This window comes from Botrytis porri (genome assembly GCF_014898465.1).
Source record: "Botrytis porri strain MUCL 3234 chromosome Unknown BPOR_005, whole genome shotgun sequence".
In the NCBI taxonomy this organism is placed as follows: domain Eukaryota; kingdom Fungi; phylum Ascomycota; class Leotiomycetes; order Helotiales; family Sclerotiniaceae; genus Botrytis; species Botrytis porri.
In genome coordinates, this window is record NW_024066079.1 from 2,783,059 (window position 1) to 2,808,149 (window position 25,091).

The window sequence follows — 25,091 nt, forward strand, 5'->3', positions numbered from 1 at the left end:
TGTTTGGGGCCATGGAAGTAGAGAAAAGTAATTTCATGGACACATCGATTCACATATATACAAGATAACCTTATCTGACTTGTACAGCCCTATGAAACCCGTTCCCCGCTTACGTCCCAAAACTTTAGCTCCACCTGACTAATCCGGGGTAGAGCCTCCACTAACGGTTCCTGTTTCCTTGATGTTGCATGCATGCTATATAATACCACTTATTATCAAACGGAAAATTTCATGGGCTTAAGATTTCTTCTGGCAGAAGCCGTTGCGTTCGAACCCGTAGATTGCTGAACAGCAACGCATCCACCGAAAGGTCCCGCATTCGATGGGTTCACAACCTTGATCATACAGACATTGGATTGCCCTGCTACAGTGCCGGTACAAGTCAAACCAGCCGGAATATCCACACTGAATGGCTGCATACTTGGTTAGCAAATATTGAAAAACGGTTGATTAGGGACCAACTATCTTACATAGTCTTCGTTGATATTTGAGGCTCTTTTCATCAAACCGATGCTTCTCATAACTCGCTCCCATCTTGTTTGTTTACTCTTCTTTATGTTGCCCTTCTTTCCTGGTATTTGGGTAGTAACCACGGCCTTGACCGCATTCGAAAAATCACCTTCTCCAGTGGTGTCGACCATTGCCGTAAGAGGCTACGCGCATATCAGCGATCATGTTTCTCGGTAATAAGGAAATTTCTATACATACACCTGCACCATCAGAAGTCACAATATGGAAAGTACCCGAGATGGATGCATTGTCGGTACTTATTTGTGGAAGTGTGTTGCCCGAAAGAGCCATTGACTTAGTCACACCGGACTCTGCTTTGTTTCTTCCTGCAGCCTTGAAACTGTTAATTGATAGTTGATGAACGGGGTGGCATTTAGTGCAACTACCTCTGTTTGTCCACAATTATTACGACCTATATCGAATACCGTAGTATCGGACTCCGTCTTGGAGTTTGACCCAGTATCTGCAACAGCAGCTCCTTTGATTCCTAGCGCAGTACCGTTTCCACCAAGGTTTCCAGTAACAACTGCAATTTTTCCGTGGGCCACCACAAGAGGACTCAGGGTGAGGAAACCAATGATAATAGATGGTGTGTACATGATGATTTGTGGATACGAAATGACAATAATTTTTTCAAAGGGTAGGATAAGGTACTGTGGATGTTGACAAGAAAAGTTCCGAAAATAAATAATAATATAGATAAGCACTTAAAGTTAAGGAGACACAGCCTGCTGTGTTGAGAAGTTAAGGGGGATTGAAGCGATAGACAGCAAGATCTGTAGGAATTCCTTTTTATCTTATACAAGACTTGCGAGCATGCCACTACCATAAGAGGGACCTAATATAACCCTGCAGCTCTTCAGATAGGTCTCCTACTCACACCAGCGGTGACGGAGTACGCTAATTGATGTCGCAGGTCGCCTAGATGATATCAAAAAGATACAGAGGATGAAAATTGAGCCTCCTGGAGCACTCGCGAACCATTCAGAGGTTTCCTGTCTCCATCGCTACGTCGAAATTTGTGACAATTAGACTAAGAGTGCTCGCGAATCGTTTAGCGATATCTATTGGATATAAGGTGCCAGGAACATGGATGTAGATCTGAAAATATGGGGTTGAAATTAAGTGTTGAAAGGGTGTACACATTAAGAGGAGCATTTTTTTGTATGAGAGATTGATAGCTATCCACAAGCGGCCCAACTTTCAGCTTATTGTGAGACTCAAATTCATTCTGATCGAGTAGACCTTGAGCATTTACTTCTACAAAGGAACTCGGAGGTGCTGACTCTGGTACCGTGGCGGCTTCGATCTCAAGCTCTCAAAACGAAAAACCCCAATGAAATCATTCGATCAATGATGGGATAAAACTAGGATATACTTTTCATCTTAACTTTAGGATACTGGGGAGCTTGGCATCTCAAAGTACCACCACAAAGGAATGAAAGACAATTGCCAAGGATTTACTTTTTTGTCAAGTGTATACGCCACACCTCAAATTTGTTTAAGGTTAATTGATGAAGGGCAAATAGGCTTCACTCATCTCATCACAAGATGGGAAATAACCGCTCGATATTATGGTCAGGATGCGGACTGAGACGTAGATTGTCTGAAGATACGATAGTCGAGTACCGGAAAAGATCTCCACCAAGGTTATGAGAACCGGGTTGATGAAGCCAAAAATAATACGAGCGAATCATAAGAGTATTCCGAAGTGTTCTCCTTGTAATACAAAACGTTCCAATTACAATTTAGATAGCCGTGCAAGCAGGGATCTGTGGTAGCTGAGCATCTCAAAATAGCCGCCGAGATGGGATTCCAAAAATAAGCATATCTGCGAGGTTCAACACCTTTACCCGGATAATCTTATCTAAATGATCGACAAATGGTTGTTACGATGGAGTTTGATATGACATAAACCAAGGGTACCTCACGCCCTATCCCTTACAAGTATATGCGCTTCAGGTGATAACTATTCCCAGTATCCATTACCAGAAAATTGTAAGTTAGAACAGAAATCCGTAAAATATTGCTGCGGTCAGTTTCTTGGCATCATATGATTATTTGTGGTTTCTTGAAGTGAGCTAACGTCTAGTAAGACATGCCCTAGTGGTTTTCAGGAGAAGTTGAGTGTTGACACACCAGATTAGCCAGGTTTTCCATCCTACTGCAAGAGGTGATATAATAAGTCGTTCCATCCACCATCATTAAAATGGCTCTGCCAGATCACTGCTTTTGTCAGAATGAAATATCGAAATGCTCGCCCAGGTGAGCCCCTCGTTTGTTGTGGTATCCATGGATGACAATCTGATCCATTTTGGCATGGAGTGGCGCCCATTATATTCTTGGATGTGCGCTCCACAGACTACTCAGAGCCTGCTAATACACTTCTCTACACTCTTGCTTTCTACGATTGGGGCAATGAGCTGGGGCTCCCAGTGGTCTCCAATTGCAGTCTGACAATACGTTGCCTCACACCTCTTTTACCCCTTTTAATCCTCAAATGGATTGAATTGTGGCATCAATCTCGAGTAGTGTACTGCTGTGAAACACAGAGTCTCTTAATCAGTCCGCCAGTCCTGACTTCTGAGCAATTTGGGATGGACGTGTATCTGGCAGAGGTTCTAAAATCAAAGTCACACTATACGAATGTATTATCAGCCAAGCGTGCAGCCTTCTACACAAGGAAAAATGCATGATTGTTTTCAATTTGCAAAAATTCTTCGCACGGGCTCTAGAAGATCTGGAATAAATATGCGAACTGAGTGTAGTAGTTTGATAATTAGCTAGTGAATAACTGAGGTCAATTAAATAGTAGCCTTGAAGACGTACTTGTTGAGCAAATCAAATTCAAGCCTAACAATATATGGTCAATGAAAGTCGGAAACACCCGTTCCGAGCCGAGATTGTTTATTATTGAAGAAAAATAAACAGCTCTTAATATATACCATCTTTAACTTCTTTGAGCTTCTATCATCAAGGAAAAGGACATCAACAACAACATTGGTGTACGATGGTTTCATCAAAGCGCCAAGCCAACATAGATTTATGCTTTACGAACTTTTCTCTCTTTCCTAAAGAGATACAGCTTGAAATTTGGTTCCAAGCGCTTCCAGAAGGACAACTCGTCTACCATGATTCTTTCGGGCCATTCGAACTACCAAAGCCTTCTGCGCTATACTACGCCTGTCTCAATTCTCGCGAGGTTTATCTTAAACACTACAAGCAACTATACCTTCACAATCTCACCTGTTCTCAAAAGGGGACCAGTGGCGATATATACCCTTCGTTCTACAACCCAATAAAGGATACACTTGTATACACATGTGCCGATCACCTTTTACTTCAACCAATGCGCTGTTGTAGCACAGAGAATAACTTGCTCTCTCAAGCTCGTCATATCGCCTTTGTAGCTGGTCGACAATGTTATGCTCTATACGGATCACCTACGTCGCACGATCCCAGATATAGGCCGTTGGCTCTGTCACCAGAATTTGGATTTGGGATTTGGAAGTATATCTACGAACAGTTCCTCTACATCAATCCTGTAATCGAATCGGTTTCCTATGTGGTTGGAAGGACTACGATCAACAAGACAGGCAGATCGTACTCTGAGATGAGGTTGGTAACGACGATAGATGAGTTCGGCAAGCATCCGTTGTTCAAGTGAAAGCACTGGAGCGGTATCGGGGAGAAGTATTATGAGAACACGATCAACGATATTCGCAGTGGTTTTGAGAAGTGGAAAGAGATGCATCCAGAAGCGAAAATTCCGCGAATCGAAATGGCGTTTCCAAGAAAAAAGTACAGGTCAAGATAAAGGATTGGTACGGGTTCGTTCTTGAGATTGAGTACTGGGTTTCTTACTAATTTTTGTTAATTAGGTATCGAGTCGAGACAGAGATACGGGGACGGAGATTACTTATGCAGCTTCTGGACATGAATTTGTTCGTCTTTCTTGACAAATGGGCCTAAGTTATGGAAGCAAATGATTTCCCAGTTAAGAGGTACCAAGGATGGTGCATTCAAATTCAGGAACGAGGAACATCAATCGTGGCCGTTTGTCTTGAGGGTTGGGATTATTGATGAAAGACTAGGTTGCAGATGGTCGTCCTCTATCCATCCCTTAGGGTAGAAATATGCAGACATTAAAAAGATATATTCAAATCAACAGTCGCTTTTGGACCGTGAGAAGCACAAAGCTCTTGATCAGTGCCATCGTACCAATCGTAGGAAGTGCTTTCAAGAATCCAGTATGCTGATCCTGATTTCATACTAGATTCAAGCAGTATTTTTCCCCAGTGAACTTTCATTGTCGTCGGCGAGGTGGTACAAGGATGACTAATCCAACAGAAATCAATAATTCTCCTCAACAATATGCCATTTCTGATGTCTCTTTTACCATCACCGGTGTCTTTCTATGTCCGAAAAACAATGAACAAATAGTTCTTAGCAAGTGCAAAAACACACAAGTGATTGTGCAGATTCCTTGATATATGCGAAATTACGAGGATAATCAAAGCAAACAGCTAGATTATAGAACTGCATTATGTTCATTGAGAACGCGATCAGCTAACCTTACGCTGACAAAAGATGCCACCAGCACGGCTCAGGTCTTTGCGAAGTGGATTGTACTGTACATTCAGCTCTCATCATCAGATTCGAAGCTTGTCATCCCAGACCTCTACGCGGGTCGGAAAGAAACGACGTCTCGAAACTGTTAAATTGCTCAAAACACTTCTCTTCTTTGAGGCTCCCCTCTCGCAGAAGATTTTTTCCCAGCCAAGACAATTCCACGAATCATGATTAGTGTAGTCTCTTCAATTATCGTCGTTTATATTTGCCTAGCCTGTTCAGATTGGGTTGACTATTGGCAGATTCTTAAATTTGTCTGGAAACATGTTAGATACTGAGAGTCTTGAGAGCGGCATTACATAATATGAATTGGAGCTTCAACAATTCAACAGCATCGACCTTGGATGTAAGGATGAGGTATCTACATTCTCATATAGTTCATAAGGTGGCTTATATTCTTTATCTAGCACCGTCTTTGATCCCCCAAGTCAGCCACGCTATTGGCACGATAAGAATTTCGTCCTTCCACTTCCACTTTCAGTCTAATAATGAACCGATTATTATTCTACTGACCAATTTGTTATTTCGTTCGTATCATGATAGGACTTTCGGATTCATCACAGAATGATTACCAATTTTGATAAGGATACGATCAAGCTATGCGTTATCTAACCGTTCCGGATTCTCACTGAAGCTCGTAGGAATGAACATGACCCCAACTATGGTCGTTTTCTCAAAATGATAAGATGTCGATGACGTCTGGGAAAGTCAATTAGAAACCCGGCAAGTTTGCTGTTATCACAAGAGATTGAGGATTATCCACATCTTTCCATTCTTTTGCCTCATCCATCCCCAGATGTAAAGTTTGGATGATCGTGTCTGATCGTACACTGTCGAAGAAGCGAGATCAATGCGTGCAATGGGGCAGCGATGACGAACAGCCTGAATATCAAGGTTGAAAAGGATACCGCCCCGCCCAGCATCATGGATTGTGCGCCGGATATTTTAGGGACGTCCGAGATCCGATAGGGAAAATTGACTTGGCAAGGTTATTCGTCGGTAGTCGAATGAGATGTTGGCTTGTCCCCTGAAAATGCCCTCTCCGCTAGTCATTAGACTATCTACCCGCATTCCATTGTTCCACTCTCCTTCGTTCTCCCTGAACATCAGGACCAGGTACCAACCCCACGATTTATACGATGAGCTTTTTTTTCTACGACCGAGAGTCAATTCGTATCCCAGCGATATCGGTTGGATAATAATCAGACATATGATTTGATAATGTTATTGGCATTGGAGGATTAGTTTGATAAAGATAAACACTCGGTGGCTAAGTCTAGCAATGACGCACTAAACTATCATGTAAAATACTTGGTGGCCAGTAAAAAGATTCTACCCGGTGAGATATCGTGATGTATTGGCGATGAGTATAAAGAGATCATGGTTTTCCTTTTGTAATCAGTACCTCGCCTTTCCACATCCAGAAGAACATCCTCCAATTCATCATGTTCTCATGTTTCTTGTCTGTTACTGCTCTCGCAGCATTTGCTTCTGCTTTCCCAGTGGTTTATCAGCGTGATACAAGTCCATTTGTCTTCACCAACTCCAATGGACTTAATTTCACTCAGATGAATGCAAGCCTGCCAAATATCACTGTTTTCGCAACTGGTATGACAAATCCTCCTAACAATCTCTTAAAATATGTACTAATTTAAGGTAGGTGGTACCATTGCAGGCTCTAGCAACAGTAACACAGCAACGACTGGATATACTGCAGGTGCCGTGGGAATTCTAACTCTCCTCGACGCAGTTCCAGAAGTCCTCAACGTCTCCAACGTTGCTGGAGTACAAATCTCGAACGTTGGCAGTGAAGATGTGACCTCCAGCATTCTCCTCGACCTCTCAAAGCAAATCAACGAGGTAATTTGCAAAGATGATACCATGAGTGGTGCAGTCATTACCCACGGTACAGATACATTAGAAGAGACCGCCTTCTTCATGGATGCTACTGTCAACTGCGGCAAACCAGTTGTCATCGTCGGATCCATGCGTCCCTCCACCGCCATTTCAGCAGATGGACCTTTCAATCTTCTCGAAGCCATTACGGTGGGTGTTAGTCCCAAGGCAGTTGGTCGCGGAGCTTTGGTCGTTCTGAATGATCGTATTGTTTCCGCATATTATGTTACCAAGACAAATGCCAATACTATGGACACATTCAAGGCCATCGAGATGGGCAACTTGGGTACTCTCATCTCAAATACTCCTTATTTCTTCTACCCACCAGTTGAACCTACTGGAAAGATTGCATACGATATCTCAAATGTAACCGAGATTCCTCGAGTGGATATCTTGTTCGCAAATCAAGATATGCATAACGATACCCTCTACAATGCTGTTTCTAGCGGTGCCAAGGGCATAGTTGTAAGTTTCTCTTTTATTTCTTCACCACAAACATCCAAACTAACCACCATACTAGATTGCCGGTGCCGGTGCAGGAGGTGTGAGCACATCCTTCAACTACGCCATGGAAGATGTAATAAACAGATTAAATATCCCCATCGTCCAAAGTACTCGTGCTCCAAATGGAGAAGTTCCTCTTTCTGATGTCAGCAGTGAGACAGCCTTGCATATCGCATCCGGATACTTGAACCCTCAGAAGTCGAAGGTTTTGCTCGGCATCTTGTTGGCATTGGAGAAAAACGCTACTGAGATCAGTGAGGCTTTCGCAGGAAGTGCTGTTGCTTGATTTCTTTATTTAGATAAAAACGATTTAGATAAATGTTTAATGATACCTTTATGAATTAGAAATTAGATTTTTTGTTCCTAGCCTTTCTGACTTCTTGTAAATAGATTTTTTTTTTATATGATCATCGCTAATATGCCAAAATATCTTCGCAAAAGCATCGCGGTCAAAGAATATGTTTTCACTTTTATTACTGAACTGAGTCCATCTCGTGATTTATTCATCCTTTTTCTCAGCTAAATCTTCATTGCTCTCCTGTTCGGGGATTCTTTCTCGCATATCCTTCAACTTGTTCCTCGCAGCCTTCACAGATGCTAGGATATCCATTCCCAAATCTCCCGTGTCGATGAGTTCTTTCTCGCCAGGTGGTTGTCTCAAAACAAGGGGCGACCTTCGGAAATCCATTCTCATAACAATTTTCGAATTCCTGTAATTTCTTTTCCTAAATCGGAACATGTTCATCTCACCATTTAAAATTGTCCTCTCTGATCTTCTCTCAAGCAACGATGATGTATCTAGTTGCTTTCACAACCCTAAAATCTGTATCAATTCCTGGAGCAGGATCGTAATCCGGCTCCAAAGCTTCGCAAATCTCAACATCAGGGAATTTGTACGCATTCTTATCGTGATCATCAACACTTGCAGCGATGCAGCGAGCATAGAACGCGGAGAGATTGATCCACTCAATACACAATTGAGTATATTCGTCGTTGTTTTTCACATCCAAATCAAGTTCATCCACTGCGTAAGGTTAGCTTAATGTATGTCAAAGAGATATTCGTCGTATCCTTTCTCGCATTCCACATATCGTGCTTGACTTCTATGTTGATATCATGATATATAGGGCTTTCCTCGAAAATCTATCGTTCATCGTGTTAGTATGCATTTCATTCGGACCCACTAAGTCTTTACCCTCCTTGCCATCGGCACCCTTGAAAGTTTTCCTTTCAAGTTTCAGAAGCTCAACTATAAGCTGTAACAACATATCTTGCTTAGGATCCTCGTATGGTATAAGTGCCGCTAAGTCGTATATTGATTGGAATTCAGATATTAGGGAGTCGCGCGTCGAATCGTTAATTTGTTTTGCGGCGTTTGCGACAGCATCTTCGTCTTCGGAGAAGAGAAAGTCTAAAAAGATTTTTGAGATTTCTGTAGCAAATACCTGACCGGATGATGTCGAGGCTTGTTCATTGAGGAAAGTAAGCCATAGAGGCTGGATTTCCGTACCAGAAGCCATACTAAACAATGACTGATGTGGTGCCAGGTGGGAATAAAATACTTTGCTCTGGTATAAATAGATGCCGTTGGTAAATATATCAATGGTTAATTGAACTTTCGGTAGCGAGGGGGGTCATTAGTTTTATAAGATTCACTTATTATATTTTCGTTTGAACAAATGGGCTGCGCCGCCCTGCATCTCACGGGTGACACGAGCAATGAAGCGGGGTGTATTTATAAGCAAGCACACTTTCATCCCTTGCTGATAAGCGCTCAAAAACTTCCCCTCATGAGCACACTGCCGGTATTTTGGCACGATGTTACATTGTGCGGATAAATTCAAGCGCCTGTCCAATCACGCAGATTAGTCTCCTAAATGTCGAAAAACGCGAAACGAACCTCCTAGACGCTCCTGCAGCCATCAGTCACACGGCGGTACCGACAGTTTGGTAAATGCGATGACTTGGGTGAATGACCGGGGTGGGTTCCGAAGTGCCGTTGATCACTTACCAGAGATTTGCAGCGGTACTGAGCTTTTCCCCGCAGCGCTTAGCATCTGATGTCTGTCAGAGAATATCACTCGTGATCCGGAATCCGATAAGTATTGGAGTCCCAAAAATAGACCATAGACTAGGTACCCAGCGGTACCGGCACATTGGTAAGATACAGAGGCCAAGAAAGCGACTGATTATCGTCCGTCTTCCAATTACTCTACTACTCTGGACTTGCTATTCGAAACATCGCTGGCTGTCTTCGTAAACACAGTTACATTTTGGCATGGAAGCGTCTAAGGCGCTTGCAGTATCATGCTATGGAGTAGTATATGCGGGCCGGAGCTAAGAGTGGTACACAAGTTGGTGTCTTAGAGCTGTAAAAATAGGCAAGAGAAATGTCCAGGCTCCTAGCCATTGCTAGAAGCAGGTCAAGTACACTATCCTTGCAAATAGATGCGTCAGAAAGTATTATTGAAAGCGGATGATTCGCTATGAGTAGCATTGTTATATCAGTCACCGGTGTTGATGTCGACTGACTGCTATGTTGATATAAAATTTTAATCTTTGGATACACAATTGTGTGCATAGGAAATGGAACTATAAGTATGATGAGTGAGGGCTCAATGCTAGATCCAAACCCATACATTTTTCTATTATCAGCCGGCTGATAATCCCACGGTGCTCATTGCTTATTAGATATTTTGTCATCTAAGATCAAATCTCAACCTTAGGAATATCACGGTGATTTTTCTTTGAGCTGTAATTGAACCACATTCAGAGTATGAACACATCTCTAGGCCTTTTAAAAAAAATCGTACTAACTAACATCAGACCATCTACTGCACCTCCAATTACACGATTTTCTAACCCAGGATGGATTACGGAAGAAGAAATTCTGATAATACTAAGGATCATCTGGTAAGTCACTCACCCATAATCAAGCCCTCCCTTCTGACCTTACCCATAGAAATACCACACACTCCGTGGTAATAGCCCCACAGGGTAGTCGTTGCCGAGATTCATCGAGCTCCCCCAACTCTTCCAAGAAACGACATAAACAATATGCCTCATAGGTACGGCAATAGAGAAGGACAACGCCCAAACCAGTATCCTCTCTTCGAAAGTAGAGAACTGTCTCAGCGAAGGATCAACGCGAATAGAACGGGACCTGTTCCTTTGTACGAGTATCCTGTCACCACGCCAGACAAGTCTTCTCTCGACTACAGCCGAGCAAAGGTAGAGCCGAGAGCAGTCCCTCCGCATGAGCGAGCGATGAGGCTCGAACTGGAGACTAGACTCAACGATGTGGGGCTCATGAGGGGCAATACTGGTCCTGATAAAAAGATTGTCGGCGCAATATATCATCCTGTTGGGGATGGTGCTGGATTTGCTCGTGCGGAGCTCCAGCCACTTGACCGTCAGGGAAGAGAACATAATCGAATGCTTCATGAGCGAGCGCAGCATGTCCCTCGGTCATCAGCTTGCCAACTAAAGCAACTAGATAAGAAGTTATATACAGGCTAGTGAGCTTCTAGGGGCCAAAGTGGGAGCTGATTGGAGTTAGAAAAAAGTCAGGCGATGTATGAGAGATGCAGATGGGGTTTAGCGGGGAGAGAATGGGTGTTGGGCTCATAATGGGAATTGAAACGGAGAAATTGAATGGGATAACACGCGAGATATTGTTAGGGAAAGAGAATGGCAATTTGTATGAGGAGGCTAGGGTCAAAATCTACAAGGTTGATATCACACTCGCCAAGTCTTGCTCCTGATATCTCTAGGTAATTGCGTTTAAGTTTGTGTCGGATATTTGCTGCACTTTTTGGTTTTCCCGGTTTAGTAATTAGATTACATATGATCATGGCCCAGTTTTGAGCATGCCAATGGCCCGAAACGCACTTGCTATATTGATGAAATTGGCTAGTAATGAACCAGATTTTTTTTTGGCAAAGAAGGTACGGCTGACGAGAAATCGATCATATGAAAATATTGATGTTGAATACCCGAAGTCCGGGCCCAAAATATTACCTCTCTCGTGCTATTGGCCGTTACAGAGTGATTTGAACTGAATATGGATGCAGAGAAGATCTCAATCAATGTTGTAACCACACAGGCGGTGACTAGAAGGGAGATTACTGACCACCGAGACCGAAGATAAATGCTTTTAAAGAACCCCCCATTAAACCTGTCTTTCATTGAACATAACAGATAGAAAAGCGTCCGCTGCCGAAGAATAACGATTGGGAAAGCAATAGAAGTTGATGTAACTCTAATCAACTCAAGATTCGAACACGTCCCTTTCCCATGGATTCATCCAAGAACTTCCAGAGACTTCTTCAATAAACTCCAAATTTGATTATATTTCGTACCTGGATCTTCTAGAGTTCGCATCGCAATTCAAAAATGAGGTGCGTTCTGTTTGATGAAAATCGAGGATCTACAACAATCTCGACATAAAATGGTAATCAAAAACTGAAAGCCCACACTACTTGTTCCAGAGATTATCGAGAACCATGGTTCTATCCACATCCTTCCATTTCCAAGTTTCTGCTTCGCTCCTGAATCATGTGCACACATCTATGCGCTTCGTTCCTGTAATCCAAGAAATATAATCCACACTAAACTACTCTTTTCCTGAGAGAATATGCTACCTTCAGTCTTCGTTGCTCCTCCCCCCAAATATTCGATGACTATATATTATGAATGGCGATGTCAACAAAGCATCTTATCATTACATTATACAAACTCATATCATAAATTCATATATCAGTTATTCATATCAGCGCTTCGGATAATGGATCAGCCACAGGAGCGGAGATATTCTTTCCAGACACGCATCTTCAGGAACAGCGGAGGAAAGGCTGATTACATTCCTGGCATGCCAACTATGTATATCACATCGGGTTATGTGTTTGAAACTGTTGCGACGTTTGTCAATCGCTACAATACAAGCAAACGTCACTGGGAATACCTTGCACGGGCAGAGAGCTTCAAGGACTCACCTGTTACAAAAGACAATTTATGTGAGCTTGGTCAGTTGACAATACCAGCGGGTGTCAACAAACATAGTTGGATCAAGCCGAGTGAAGACTGGTTCAAGGAACGTCCTGACATCTATGAATACTGGGTGAGCAAGATGAAGAGTTTTCGCGGAGGAGAGGAAATTATTGAGGCCGAGGTGTGTATGACCGTTGGAATGATAACTGCAGAATCTGCTCATGATTCCATTCATTACAGGCGCTTAGTGACGCTTTTAGGAATGATCCCGTAAGAACTCACTTTTCCATTCATCCGACAAAAAACAACTAATGAGCATGATAGGATTCCACCTTTATCCACGTCACCAAGCATGAAATAGGCAAGAACTTATATATTCTCGAGGTTTGAGTTTCCTCTCTTGATTCGCATGACATAGACTCATTTGCCACTTTCAAGCCTACATTGGGAAACGGCCCCAGTCAACCAGTACTTCCACCCAGTCGAGCTCAACAGAGTGTACAGCCATCTCTGAAAACTGCTGGCTTCTTATTGGCAAAGCCGAATCGAACTCCTGATCTTCAAAGACACAGCAAACTCAACGTCGATCCCATCAATCCCAATACATCGTCTAGTATTTCCCAACTTTCGATGACAAACCGCGCCAGTCAATTGTTGCCTCGATCAAATGGCAATCAACAGATTGTACAACAGATTGTACATTCAGCTGCTAACACTACCGGATTTTCATCAGCGACGCCAGTTCAAATACATCACCGTCGAAATCGTAGCAGATTCAGTGACGATCCTATAGATTCCGATACATCTTTCTGAGCCCTCCCTCAGACCCCTCCCTACAGTAGCAACCCATCGTCAGTTGCTCTAGGTGCAACTGTAGAACCGTTTGGTTGGTGGTCGCAGCAGTACTAATGGAGGGATCAATCGATGACTATGAGAACATTGTAGTCTTAAACTCTCACCAAAAGGTTAGTTCATGAAGCTTGGCATGTGATAAGGCCACTAAATTGAAGCAGAATCGAAAGGATTTCGATGGGGCCTTGGTAATGGAAAAAACATGATGATATGGCACTTGTATTCGGAGTTAGGCTTGGGTATAAAGCGCATGGCATTCGTTTTATGATTATTTTGATCCAGCAGTCGGCAGATAACCCAGAGCTTACGTACTGGCTGGGTCTAGAATCCCCCTATTTTAGGTGTGGAAAAGCAATCTTAACGAGGGAACGAGGATTGTCAATAAAAAGAATTCTTTCTTCGATATACAGTTTCTAGAAGCTTTTCTCACCTCCGTATGACTACTTGAGAATTCAGACATCCCATCTTGACGCCCACATCCCGTCATCAACTGGAATTTAAATGTTCACCCTGTCGTGACCACCGTAAAAGTTTCGATGGCTGAAGCGAAGAGACTATCCATTAACTTCACGAATACAATGACATACTCGTCGCTTGTCAAGGGGCATTTGAGCAGCTCTCGACACTCTGAGGTGTTTGGTTAGTGATTGTATGATCTTAAGGCTGTTGGATTAAGGATGCATGGTGTAAAGCCTGCACGCTATGTGTCAGCAATCTGCAGGCTGCACGTGAACTTGTGCAACACAACAAACGCACTTCATTGACCATTTGCAAGCAAGTGCGTTGCAGTGACAATCCATACTTTCTAAGAGTGGGAGCATTGTACTATTTGATTTCTTTCCTCGCCAATAGGTACAGAATACACACAAAAAGCCTTGAAATCTTATCAAGAAACACGAGGAGCTGTACATTCTCCTTGGAAGGAAGGACAGGAGATTCTCGTAACTCGAGACCACGATAGTCTTTTACCGACTAGGTTGCTATTTGAAGGCTTATTAGTATGTGTTCAAGATGAATACAAATACCTGAATATGCCAGACTTGTCAGGTGATTTCCAGAACTCATCTGGACCGAGAAGCAAGACGTGCTTCTCAAGACTGATACATCGAAGCCTACACGACATCCAGCCTCTCTTCACAAGTGTGCCCAAACAGAAACTCTAATTACTGGACCTCGAAGCTTTGCCATCCATGGCTTTTCGATGGAGAAAGTCTGTCTGCAAAAGTCTTCACTTAGCATCAGCATAACGACTTCGTTTAGCCAACGGACCTCTCCCATTTTTTTCACCCCAAAGACCATGAAAATGGCAATAAAACCATACTGCAGCACTTACTGCAGATCATGATCTCAGAATTTATATTGCTCGTGAGCATTTGTAGCCACTGGAATATGTTGCAGAGATCGAAAGGCGTACTTTGTGTGAAAATGGCAGGAGAAGGTTCGTTACAGAACTTCTCAACTAGATTGTATCGTCCGATAATAAATCATAAAGCTTTCAGATGAGGAGTCTTCGGACGGGGAATTGTGTCTACTGTCCTCACCATAAATACACATTGATTCGAAGAAGATAAGATGGCGACGATGGTAGGGTACCGACAATAGAGACTTGTCAGGGAGTGAGAATTCAGCATCACTTGGATATGTCGAAGCATTTGTTGTTATTAAAGTTTGCATTATTATTGGTCATCTAAGCCTCTTCATTGTATCAACTTTCATTTGTATGGCTCAAAAAGTATTCACTTTCTATTCTCTCCCACCAAGGACCGCGAAAAGCCGCTTCTTGAACCAAACCTTAAGATTCATCGACTTTTCTCTCAGTACCACTTGAAAAGCGAATCCGACACAACCTTTTTTCAATCACTGCTTCTACTGCGCTTTCTATCAACCTTTTTGATTTCTGCATGCGCCATTGCACTCAAGACTTGCTCTTATTTAAGATAGTCTTTCTACCTGGGTAGCTTTCAGATCCAGCACAACTTTTGCCATGTCGATCCAACAGCTTTCTAGATTTTTAAATGACCAGAATGAATTTCGTCGCCAAGTTCAAGGCCGTTCCCAAGCAGTATTCTTACAATACGATTATTCTGAATCGCAACAAGCATTCAAGGATAAATTTCCTTCATGTAGTGTCTCTGCGCTTGGTGGTCTAAAAGATTGGGAATGGTTCATTGACGAAAAAAGTACAATCTGTCTGAGCATGTCTGTCTTCGATTACCACTGACTATGAATTGTAGGCAAACCAAACATCCGACCGAGCTTTTACAATCAAAGACTGCACATCCCAATGGGCCCTATCCCAGCTCCTGCAACAAGAATTGAGCAATACGAATCGGAGGTGCCAATCACCGTCTTGGGTTTTCTTTATACTCTATCATTCGAAGAATTGAATGCGCTAGCACAAGAGCAATGCTTACTAGACAGACAACAGTTTTACGTTCCTGTTTTAATTCAATCCAGGTCAATTAATGGTTTTGAGACAAGGATGATTATGGCAACCATTTTTGTAGACATGGCCACCACTAGAGGTGGTTCTATTGATTTGACAAACGAATCAACGAACTTAAAATGGGTTACGGCGATCAAACGCATGGAAGTAATAGGAATGCCGAATTGGTATGTCACAACAATCAAGGCGAAACTTAGAGGATGGGATAAGAGGGTTGAGCCTCTTCTCGTTCGTCTTAATCCTGATCCTACCACCGATCCACAGGCAGCGCAAAGACAGGCAGCTCTCACCTCGAATGCAAGACTTAAGCAACAGCAACAGGAAGCAGATCATCAAGGGCGACAGAAGCAGAAGAAAGCTCCAAGTCGACCAATGATCACAATTTCCCAAAGACAGCGAGACTTTATGTTACAGCAGATCCTGAACCATGGAATGATATCATCCGAGGCCATGCTAAAGCTTACCGAATCACAAAAGACTTATATGGTCGACACGTATTTACGCAGACAACAAAAGGCGATCTATGTACGAGATAAAGCTGAAAAGAAACGACTCAAAGAAGCTTCTGAAGTTTCTGCTCTGATGATTGGAATTCCAGGACAACAAAGGTGTGCTAATGCTCCAGGACAGCAAACAAATCCACGTGAAGAGGCTATTCTTGACGATGTCCTTCGAAAGCAAAAAGATGCAGCACGAGAGCAGGATTCTAGAGGAAGTTCTAGAATGCCGCCACCATCACAACCTGCACGCAGATATTCACAAAGTAGTCCAGGAAAAGGTCAAGCACAGTCACAAGCACAAAATGGAAATAGCAGGCCGCCACCACAACTCAACTATCCTCAAAATCCCAATAATCTCAAACGACAAGCTTCGAATTCGATCGCTAATGCTATTGGCACCCCAGGTGCTAAACGACAGAATACGGGAAATACGGGTGGTGAAAAGGGAGGCTCACAAAACTCCAACAGAAATAACGGAGAGACGAAAGATCAGGCTTCGAATCCAAACGCGAAGAATAATTCAAGTGTTGCTCAGGAACCCAAACCTAAGACAAGAGGTCGGCCGAGGAAGAGTCGGGCTAAGGCACCGCCTGCTGGAGATCCGAGTAACTTGAATCAAGATGGACAGAATTATCAGGTCGCGAGAACTAATATGGGTTCTGGTGGCAAGGTACGTACGAATGCCAATGCGAAGGGTAATGCGATGTCTGGAGGTCAAGCACAAGCTGCTCTTGGAAATTTGAATCGAGTGGAGAATGGTAATGGAGTTGGTAACGCGTATTCGAATGGAAATCTCAATACGCTGAACAGATCACAAGCTCTTCCGCATGTGGAGCAAGCAGCAAAGATGGTGGATTATTTCCAGCCTAAAGCTAATGGGGAGAAAGCGGGAGATGGAAGCTTGCAGTAGATGTGAGAGGAAGGTGGATGTGAGGATGGGGTGCGGGAGAATGGTATACTGAAAGGAGGATGTGGAGCTAGAGGGGGGGGATAACATAGGTTGGGCATATATCCACACATTCAGTTTCACACTATACTTCTGCAGCCTTTTGGAAATTCAGCAGATATGTACGATTTTCCAAACGACCATGAGTCGAACTGGGTACTCGAGAAGGTAGTGGGCATTGGATTGGCTGTGGGTGTTGTTAGATGGGAGAAGTATTTTGGAATCCCGTTAGTATGGCTGGAGTTGGGAAAGAGGGAAGTCTATGTTTTCGTTATAAAACCGGGAGTGGGATCGAGGGCTGGGATGATGATTACATGAAGATGACAGGTATGATATGAGGGATGATTGGGGATCATATTGTGCAAGGGGGTGAAGGAGGATAGAGGGATAGAGATAGTGATTTGGTTTTTATTGAAAGTACTGCGGGTGTTTGAGAAGTGAGAAGTGAGAGAGTGAGATGAATGAAAATGAATGAAACAGGCTTACTTCAACTGTGAATGTGAAATATGTGCTGTGTGAGTGAGCTTGTCCTTGAAGTGGAACGTGGTGTGAATGACATGAGTCTGCGGTGATGGAAGCAGATAACACGCTAGAATAGATGATGATAATTGATGCCATGGTAAATGGACAAACATAAACGGCGAGACGAGTACGCCGAAGTTCGGTGCGAAAAACATGAAATTTGATTCACAAATATATTTCATTACAATCCTCCAACCCGTCCGCAGACACCATTTTACCACTACAACTTAGTTTTCTTTCCTTCACTCTCTACAATACCACCAGTCAGACGTGGCGCATAAGATGATCTATACTCAACCTTCTTAACAGGTCTCTCTGATCTCTCTCTCTTCTCTCCTGGAACCCTCGGCACAACAGGTTCATCATTAGCTCCAACTCTGCCACCAGATTCACGTTCTTCGCGTGGGTGTCTCTCGTTAGGGTTCTTGGATCCATCCTTTCCATATCGCTTCTTATATCTCAATTGATCATCCTCTGCAAATTCCATACGTAAAGGACGTCCTTGAATCTTGTTTACCCACCATTTCCTCGTTTTGATTTTTGGTTTCTTGGACTTCTCTGCTTTTGGTTTGGTTTCAGTTTCTGAATCGGACTCGGCATCGGAATCAGAATCACTGGACTCAGATGAGGACTCCGCGTCAGAGAGATCTTCTTCGATCAAGACCCAACCTTTGACTGCACTCTGCGCAGCTGATACTTCTTCGAATGTAACCCAAGCGTAACCTTTGCATTTTCCAGAATCCTCGAATGTTGCAACGTGAATCTTTTCAATAGCTCCACACTTTTCGAAATGCTCCTTGATAACTTCTTCTGTAGCATCAAATCGTAAATTGCCGACAAAGATCTTCTTACTGGGTGGCTTTCCTTCAATCACAGCCTCCTTCTTTTCTGGTCGACCCTCAAAAGATTTGTTGTCTTTAATGAGGAGTCTTCGTCCAGTGAGCAATTGTTCAGATAATTCAACTGCCATCTTGACCTGTTCCTCCGTAGCAAAATCCACATAAGCAAATCCCTTATTATGAACGGGCTTTCCAAACTTCTTCTCCACCTTGTTCGCAGGCTTTCCATCATTTGGCCCGGGCATGTGAATTCTGGTGATGTGCTCCTCTTCAAGATCCGAGAATTCCACAAACCATTTGCGTAACTCTTCTTTTGATACACTCCAAGGTAAATTTCCAACCCACACACCATGACCTGAACGCTTTTCGACTTCAGCCTTCTTTTTGCCTTCGGGTTCGGGAGAGGATTCTGCGCCTGATTTGGAAGGAGGAAGTGGTTTGCCTTTCTTTAGACGACGGAGAGCTTTCTTCGAAGGAGGTTCTGGGAGAGTAATATCGACTTCAATTTCTTCGACGGAGGATTTGCGTTTTTTGGTTGGTGGTTCTTCGGACGTCTCATCGTCATTTGTTTCTGCGACTTCTTCTGGAGTTTCTGTTGGATTCGCTTCTTCAGTTTCCTCTAAAGCTCCGACTGGTTCCTCTTTCTTATCCTTCTTCTCCTTCTTCGAGCGCTTCTTTTTAGATTCAATTGGGGTTGTTTCATCAGCACCTGTCATCTCAGTGTCGACGTCCATTGACTCTGTGGAAACTGGTTGTTCTGTAATAGCACTTGACTTTCTCTTTTTGCTCTCTTTTTTTTCCTTCTTCTCCTTTCTCTCTTTCTTGTGATCTTTAGTTGAGTCCATGGTGTCTGATTCAACAATTAATGGTGACATTTTGTAGTTGGAAATACAAGGCAATTGATCAAATATAAACCTCCCATAAAATTAATCCATCAAAATTTCTTATCGAGAAACTTTCCTCGTCGGCGATACGGTGATAAGATGACCCGGATCTAACGAGGTCTGGACTAGCCTTATGAGCTTGAGAAGGCTGCGCTGTTGTTGTAGTGCACCGGCTATTTTCACCCTGAACTAATCTCAATGACTCTCAGCCTGATGATGCTCTAAATATATGCTTCATTCTTATTCAATGATCAATCTCGGTTCTGCGACGACGGTGATCTTTTCCTTGATTTTGTTACAACAACAATAATTTCATCGAAATCCATTCCATCAAGAAATCATCGCGATTTTTTTATTAAGGATAACATAGTCGAATATGACGTCGTCCCTTGATGAAGAAATCTTGGGTGAGGATATCACAGAGCATGAGGATGGTGCTCACAGTAGTCCGCCAGATCAAGTCAAACCACCGCCATACAAGTCGTTTCGGTACGTCGCTCCTTCAATTCCATTCAAATACTTCCCGAGAAATTCACTTGGAGAGCTGTCAGGAACGGGTGTGACTGTACTTAGTTTTCTATGACTTAATTACTCACTTGTGCTGTTGCAAACCCAACCTTGCGAATCCAACATCACAAACTTGCCCAAAAGTTACCTCTCTAATCTGCAATATCATCAACTAATATGTGCGACTATAGAAAGAAGTATCGCAAGATGCGAATAAAGTTTGATGAAGCGATGCGCCAAAGTAATCATTTATTTATGGAGGAGCAGTTGGCAGATGAGACAGCAAAGAAGTTGGCGCGCGAAAATGAGTTAGTGAAGATTCGAACTTGCTTTTGAGAACTATAGCTAACAAAATAATTTACAGTCGACTCATGGATTTACTACTAGACATTAACAACTCTGCTCAAATACCAGGCGACAAGCGCATCGATTTGAACCTTGGTGGACCTGCTCTTGCAGAGGTTCCTGCTTTAGTCACAAAAGAAGAGCTTGCGAGAGCTGCCGAAGACACATCACCTGAAGGTCAAGCCCTGTACAAAGAACTCCAGGATTTATTGAAGGACAGAGATGACACGAATACCACGGATAAACCAACCCAATCTCTTGCGAAACTCATGTCGACCGTTCCACACATATCTTTGATGAATCCTCACGTCTCTCCCGAATCATTGGCTGATTTCGAGCCTCAGCCTGGCAAGAAGCATCCAATCGGCTACATGTCTTTGGAGGAAATGGATAAATACCTTCACGAAGTTGATGCGTCAATTAATATAGTCCCTGGCATGGCGACTGTCGTCTATCCTCCTACAGCACAAGATGTTACACTCAAGAATCCTCATAGTGTTCTCAATTGGCTCCGTCGTCATGAACCTAAGATATTTCTTCAAGACGGGGAAGGTCCTATTGAAAAAATAAACACCAAACCTGGTGCCTTGCGTGGAGCAGGAAAACGCATTCACATTCCCGCGCCCGCTCGTCAAGATTCCTTAGAAATCGTCGAAGAGGATGGCATTGGCTATGATGCTACTCTGAGTGGAAATAGCTCCAAAATCAAACGCAAGCGAGATGCTGAAGATGATGGTGGATATACACCCAAATCTGGCAATCCAATCAATAAGACTAAAAGGCAAAGGCCGTCAAAGAAGAAGTCCGATCCACCTGGCGAATCAACTCCGTCCTCAAGCTCAAGAAAGAGTAAATCGAGGGCAAAACTTTCATCTCCTGTTGACACGGGTCCAACTCCGCATCCTTTTGGTCCAATCGATTAAACGATCCTTGGATCATTGAATATCGTTCGTCTGGAGGTATTCAGGGCATTGCGACTTCACTCTTCAAGGAGTTATAGGACTCGAAGGACTGCAGTTCTAATTCGGGAAATTTGATATATTGAGACTGTATTTTATAGGAAGGAAAGGGAGCTTTTATGATGAACGGATGGAATACTTTCTTGGAGTTCGGGGCAAGGAATTGATATCTGGTTCACTTCTAAACGCAAAGGGGTTAGGGAAAGATGCATCATTTGTACGATACTGGGGGCAAGGAAAATATTGAGGAATCAAGGGCTTATCGTTCTCCAAAGATTTATAGAGGATAGTCAAGGAATGAGTAAAAGCGAAGGAACGATGCTCATTAGGTACTTTCATCATAAAATAATTTTGGATGCTTGTGGCAACTTGATATTGATATGTATGCATTGGTGATTTGTTCGGGGAGATTCTATACTATCAAGATGTGTAGGTCAAAGGGAAAAGGGGTGAAAGTATTAGCGAGAGCGAAGGGATTGTCAACTGGTCGCGGATGTAAAGGTGTATGTAACATTAGAAGTTCTACAAGTAGAGTTATCTCTTTTAAAAATTCTTGCAAAAGAAGTGAGATGACCAGTCACAATGAAGAAGGCAAATCTTTTATAATTATTTCATAGTAGGCTATGCGTGAGTTGGTACTAAGTATGAGTAGAACGGGAGTAGAATTAAGGGAAAGTAGTTCTAGAGAGCATTGTGCCTCGGGTGTTGAGCGTAGCTACCCAGCTACTTGTTAGTTATATTTGAGTGTGAAAGTTAGAATGAAGATGATATCATTGACAAAAGGTCTATACCTGATACTTTACCTCATCTGCATAGTCTACAATAGGAATCGTTCTTTAGACCTTTTGTAAGTTTGAAGCGGACGAATTCTCGAAATCCCATAGTTTGATGGTTCCATCCATACCATATCATCCACATTCCACATGATAAGGTTAAAAAAAGCTCTCGATCTTTTCCGGAACCATTTCCAAAGCATCCCCTTGTAGATTGAACCCTTGTTCTACGACTCCTCGCAATGGACGCAGCATCGCCAATCCGCCATTTGGCCGCTGCTAAATCAACCGATGTGGGGGTAGCTGCAGAGGAAAATGTCATGGAAATGCTCCGTTGTCGGATAGAGCTTTTGATTCGTAGGCGGGGCACAGCTGATGGATTTTTCGAGGTTTTGGGGAACGTATGGAAATGAGAGATATTTTGCCTATGGTGGATGAATTGAGTGACTGGTTGTATGATGTTGTGTGTAACCTTTTCGTTGTTTTGTAGCTTCCGGGTTCGGTCAATTAGATGAATGTTCCTCCAAGGTAGGTAGGTACTGACTAGATTCCATGGGTAGAGTGAAAGCGGGAGTGAAGTCTGAATTGGCGGAGAATGGAGGTTGGAGTCAATGGATTGGATAATGATGGGATAATAGAATGATCAACGTGTGGTTTGGATGAATTAAATTGAATAAGATGTACCAAATTCATTATGTATTGAAAATGTGGATGTTTGGTCATTCATTGTTGAGATGTGACTCCGTTATCGATCAGAAAGCTTGAGCTTGGAAAATTCCTTCCTTTCTTCCCCTCCTTCCCGTCTGTATTTAAAGTTGTTCTAGACTTTCTATATACTTACATACATATACACACCTATAAGATATTCCCCCTAGAACTGACCCGAGAATATCTCCCTCGAGTTTTCAATTCCCCCTTCATTCCCTCCCTCCGAGACATCCTCTCCTTCCCCGCGGTTAAGAAATCCCCCACGTTCCTCACTAGTCCTCGGTACAAGCAAGCGCATTGCAGCTAGGAATTTCAAACGTCTGATTGACCAAGCAGAGTAGCCGTCGGATTTTTGATCAAAAAGCCTCGTCTGCACCTCTTCGAAAATGTCTCTCCACCGCAGCATCACCTCTTCCCTTCTTCGCAGCGCACCTCGATCCTCAATCTTCACTCCACGATTTGGCAGCGCCATTACACATTCGCGCACCATGGCATCCGCAACATCTTTCCAAAAAATTAAGGTCAAGAACCCAATTGTCGAATTGGATGGTGATGAAATGACTCGCATTATCTGGAAGGATATTAAGGATAAATTCATTCATCCTTATTTGGATGTTGATCTGAAATACTATGATTTAGGATTGGAGTATAGAGATCAAACCAATGATCAGGTTACCATTGATGCGGCAGAAGCTATTAAGAAGTACTCTGTTGGTGTTAAGTGTGCTACTATCACTCCGGATGAAGCTAGAGTTAAGGAATTCAATTTGAAGCAGAGTGAGTTTTGCTTTCCTATACAAACACTGCACATTTCTCCGAAAATGGGAAGCTAGAAAAGAAGCTAACAAGTACTTAAATAGTGTGGCTTTCACCAAACGGTACGATCCGTAATCATCTAGGAGGAACCGTCTTCCGCGAACCTATCGTTATTCCACGTATTCCCCGTCTCGTGCCTGGCTGGAAAAAGCCAATCATCATCGGTCGTCATGCATTTGGAGATCAATACCGGGCCAAAGATATGGTTGTTCCAGGTCCAGGTACTCTTACCATGACTTTCACCCCCAAGGATGGCAAGCCAACCGAAACAGTCGTTTATGATTTCAAATCAGGAGGAGGAGTTGCGCAAACCCAATACAATACCGATGAATCCATCAGCGGATTTGCTCATGCCAGTTTCAAGATGGCTCTTAACAAGGGATTACCTTTGTATATGAGCACCAAGAACACAATTTTGAAAAAGTATGATGGTAGATTCAAGGATATCTTTGAGGAGATTTTCCAAAAGGAATATAAGACTCAATTTGAGGAGAAGAACATCTGGTATGAACATCGATTGATCGATGATATGGTTGCGCAAATGATGAAGAGTTCAGGTGGTTATGTTATGGCTTTGAAGAGTATGTTTTTCCCTCTGATATGATTCATATTTACACTCGGGATAAACTAACTCGAAATACCAGACTATGACGGAGATGTTCAATCCGACATTGTTGCCCAAGGATTTGGTTCCCTCGGTCTCATGACCTCAGTTCTCATCACCCCTGATGGAAAGACCTTCGAATCCGAAGCCGCACACGGAACAGTCACTCGTCATTACCGCGAACATCAAAAGGGTAACCCTACATCCACAAACCCTATCGCATCAATCTTTGCCTGGACAAGAGGTTTGATTCAAAGAGGTAACTTGGATAATACCCCAGAAGTTGTGGCTTTTGCAGAGAGTTTGGAACAAGCTTGTGTGGATGTTGTTGACAAGGAGGGCATTATGACCAAAGATCTGGCATTGGCTTGTGGAAACACCGGAAAGGGAGATTATGTTACCACTGGAGAGTATTTGGAGGCTGTGGAGAGAAGGATGAAGGGGCTCTTGAAGGAGAAGTTGTAAAGTGCGATTTTATGAGTTAAGATTTACATCACGGGATTAATAGATAGTTGTTGGTGGATGATGATTTAGTGCGTCTGGAGGAGGTGGATAGACCACATATCGATCTAGATGGTTGGTGCGTAGGTGCATGCGCGAGTTGGTGCAAATAAGTCTGTTTGTTTTCGTTCCAATGCATTTTCTGGAGCGGAGAACCCTGTCTACGGACAGCATAGTTTATTATATTAGTAAGCATAGTTTAGGAAGTATATGATATCATGAGTAGGCGAAATGTTGGTCTACTTAGCTTTTGGTGTGCATATGTGTAGCTTTTTGGTGGGAGATTGGGATGAGGGGGGGAAGAGAGATGCAAAAAGGGGGGGAAAGCAAAGACAGTGAAGAAGGTGAAGGGGGAGGA

The 25,091-nt window shown here is 43.0% G+C and overlaps 10 protein-coding genes across 10 annotated transcripts; 7 read left to right on the plus strand and 3 right to left on the minus strand.

Moving 5' to 3' along the window:
* Positions 1-215: 215 nt before the first annotated feature.
* EAF01_004490 (uncharacterized protein) lies at positions 216-1,109 on the minus strand (the record flags this gene model as incomplete). Its single annotated transcript, XM_038912744.1, has 4 exons — positions 216-413; positions 471-653; positions 709-843; positions 897-1,109. The coding sequence occupies 4 exons, from the start codon at positions 1,107-1,109 to the stop codon at positions 216-218; spliced, it is 729 nt and encodes a 242-aa protein (XP_038772428.1).
* A 2,411-nt stretch (positions 1,110-3,520) lies between these two features.
* EAF01_004491 (uncharacterized protein) lies at positions 3,521-4,177 on the plus strand (the record flags this gene model as incomplete). Its single annotated transcript, XM_038912745.1, has 1 exon — positions 3,521-4,177. One exon carries the CDS (start codon positions 3,521-3,523, stop codon positions 4,175-4,177), a length of 657 nt encoding a protein of 218 aa, XP_038772429.1.
* A 1,579-nt stretch (positions 4,178-5,756) lies between these two features.
* On the plus strand, positions 5,757-7,852 carry EAF01_004492 (uncharacterized protein). Its single transcript, XM_038912746.1, has 3 exons — positions 5,757-6,750; positions 6,803-7,503; positions 7,559-7,852. Exons 1-3 carry the CDS (start codon positions 6,588-6,590, stop codon positions 7,826-7,828), a joined length of 1,134 nt encoding a protein of 377 aa, XP_038772430.1. The 5' UTR covers positions 5,757-6,587; the 3' UTR covers positions 7,829-7,852.
* Positions 7,853-8,321: 469 nt separating this feature from the next.
* On the minus strand, positions 8,322-9,062 carry EAF01_004493 (uncharacterized protein; the record flags this gene model as incomplete). Its single annotated transcript, XM_038912747.1, has 2 exons — positions 8,322-8,566; positions 8,738-9,062. 2 exons carry the CDS (start codon positions 9,060-9,062, stop codon positions 8,322-8,324), a joined length of 570 nt encoding a protein of 189 aa, XP_038772431.1.
* Positions 9,063-10,372: 1,310 nt separating this feature from the next.
* EAF01_004494 (uncharacterized protein) lies at positions 10,373-11,061 on the plus strand (the record flags this gene model as incomplete). Its single annotated transcript, XM_038912748.1, has 2 exons — positions 10,373-10,455; positions 10,531-11,061. Exons 1-2 carry the CDS (start codon positions 10,411-10,413, stop codon positions 11,059-11,061), a joined length of 576 nt encoding a protein of 191 aa, XP_038772432.1. The 5' UTR covers positions 10,373-10,410.
* A 1,267-nt stretch (positions 11,062-12,328) lies between these two features.
* Positions 12,329-13,344, plus strand: EAF01_004495 (uncharacterized protein; the record flags this gene model as incomplete). The annotated part of the gene is made up of 4 exons (XM_038912749.1): positions 12,329-12,712; positions 12,772-12,801; positions 12,856-12,915; positions 12,970-13,344. 4 exons carry the CDS (start codon positions 12,329-12,331, stop codon positions 13,342-13,344), a joined length of 849 nt encoding a protein of 282 aa, XP_038772433.1.
* Positions 13,345-15,367: 2,023 nt separating this feature from the next.
* On the plus strand, positions 15,368-17,239 carry EAF01_004496 (uncharacterized protein; the record flags this gene model as incomplete). The annotated part of the gene is made up of 2 exons (XM_038912750.1): positions 15,368-15,563; positions 15,618-17,239. The coding sequence occupies 2 exons, from the start codon at positions 15,368-15,370 to the stop codon at positions 17,237-17,239; spliced, it is 1,818 nt and encodes a 605-aa protein (XP_038772434.1).
* Positions 17,240-18,017: 778 nt separating this feature from the next.
* EAF01_004497 (uncharacterized protein) lies at positions 18,018-19,511 on the minus strand (the record flags this gene model as incomplete). The annotated part of the gene is made up of 1 exon (XM_038912751.1): positions 18,018-19,511. One exon carries the CDS (start codon positions 19,509-19,511, stop codon positions 18,018-18,020), a length of 1,494 nt encoding a protein of 497 aa, XP_038772435.1.
* A 385-nt stretch (positions 19,512-19,896) lies between these two features.
* EAF01_004498 (uncharacterized protein) lies at positions 19,897-21,295 on the plus strand (the record flags this gene model as incomplete). Its single annotated transcript, XM_038912752.1, has 3 exons — positions 19,897-20,009; positions 20,219-20,335; positions 20,392-21,295. 3 exons carry the CDS (start codon positions 19,897-19,899, stop codon positions 21,293-21,295), a joined length of 1,134 nt encoding a protein of 377 aa, XP_038772436.1.
* Positions 21,296-22,849: 1,554 nt separating this feature from the next.
* On the plus strand, positions 22,850-25,009 carry EAF01_004499 (uncharacterized protein). Its single transcript, XM_038912753.1, has 3 exons — positions 22,850-23,589; positions 23,673-24,209; positions 24,273-25,009. Exons 1-3 carry the CDS (start codon positions 23,199-23,201, stop codon positions 24,695-24,697), a joined length of 1,353 nt encoding a protein of 450 aa, XP_038772437.1. The 5' UTR covers positions 22,850-23,198; the 3' UTR covers positions 24,698-25,009.
* Positions 25,010-25,091: the final 82 nt, after the last annotated feature.

What these genes read in the sequence shown, in the direction of transcription:
- EAF01_004499 (XM_038912753.1), top strand. Translation starts at nt 23,199, where the DNA reads ATGTCTCTCCACCGCAGCATCACCTCTTCCCTTCTTCGCAGCGCACCT. An exon ending in GGAATTCAATTTGAAGCAGA is followed by an intron (nt 23,590 to 23,672) that starts GTGAGTTTTGCT and finishes GTACTTAAATAG; the next exon opens with TGTGGCTTTCACCAAACGGT. An exon ending in TTATGTTATGGCTTTGAAGA is followed by an intron (nt 24,210 to 24,272) that starts GTATGTTTTTCC and finishes TCGAAATACCAG; the next exon opens with ACTATGACGGAGATGTTCAA.
- EAF01_004492 (XM_038912746.1), top strand. Translation starts at nt 6,588, where the DNA reads ATGTTCTCATGTTTCTTGTCTGTTACTGCTCTCGCAGCATTTGCTTCT. An exon ending in TATCACTGTTTTCGCAACTG is followed by an intron (nt 6,751 to 6,802) that starts GTATGACAAATC and finishes AATTTAAGGTAG; the next exon opens with GTGGTACCATTGCAGGCTCT. An exon ending in GCGGTGCCAAGGGCATAGTT is followed by an intron (nt 7,504 to 7,558) that starts GTAAGTTTCTCT and finishes CCACCATACTAG; the next exon opens with ATTGCCGGTGCCGGTGCAGG.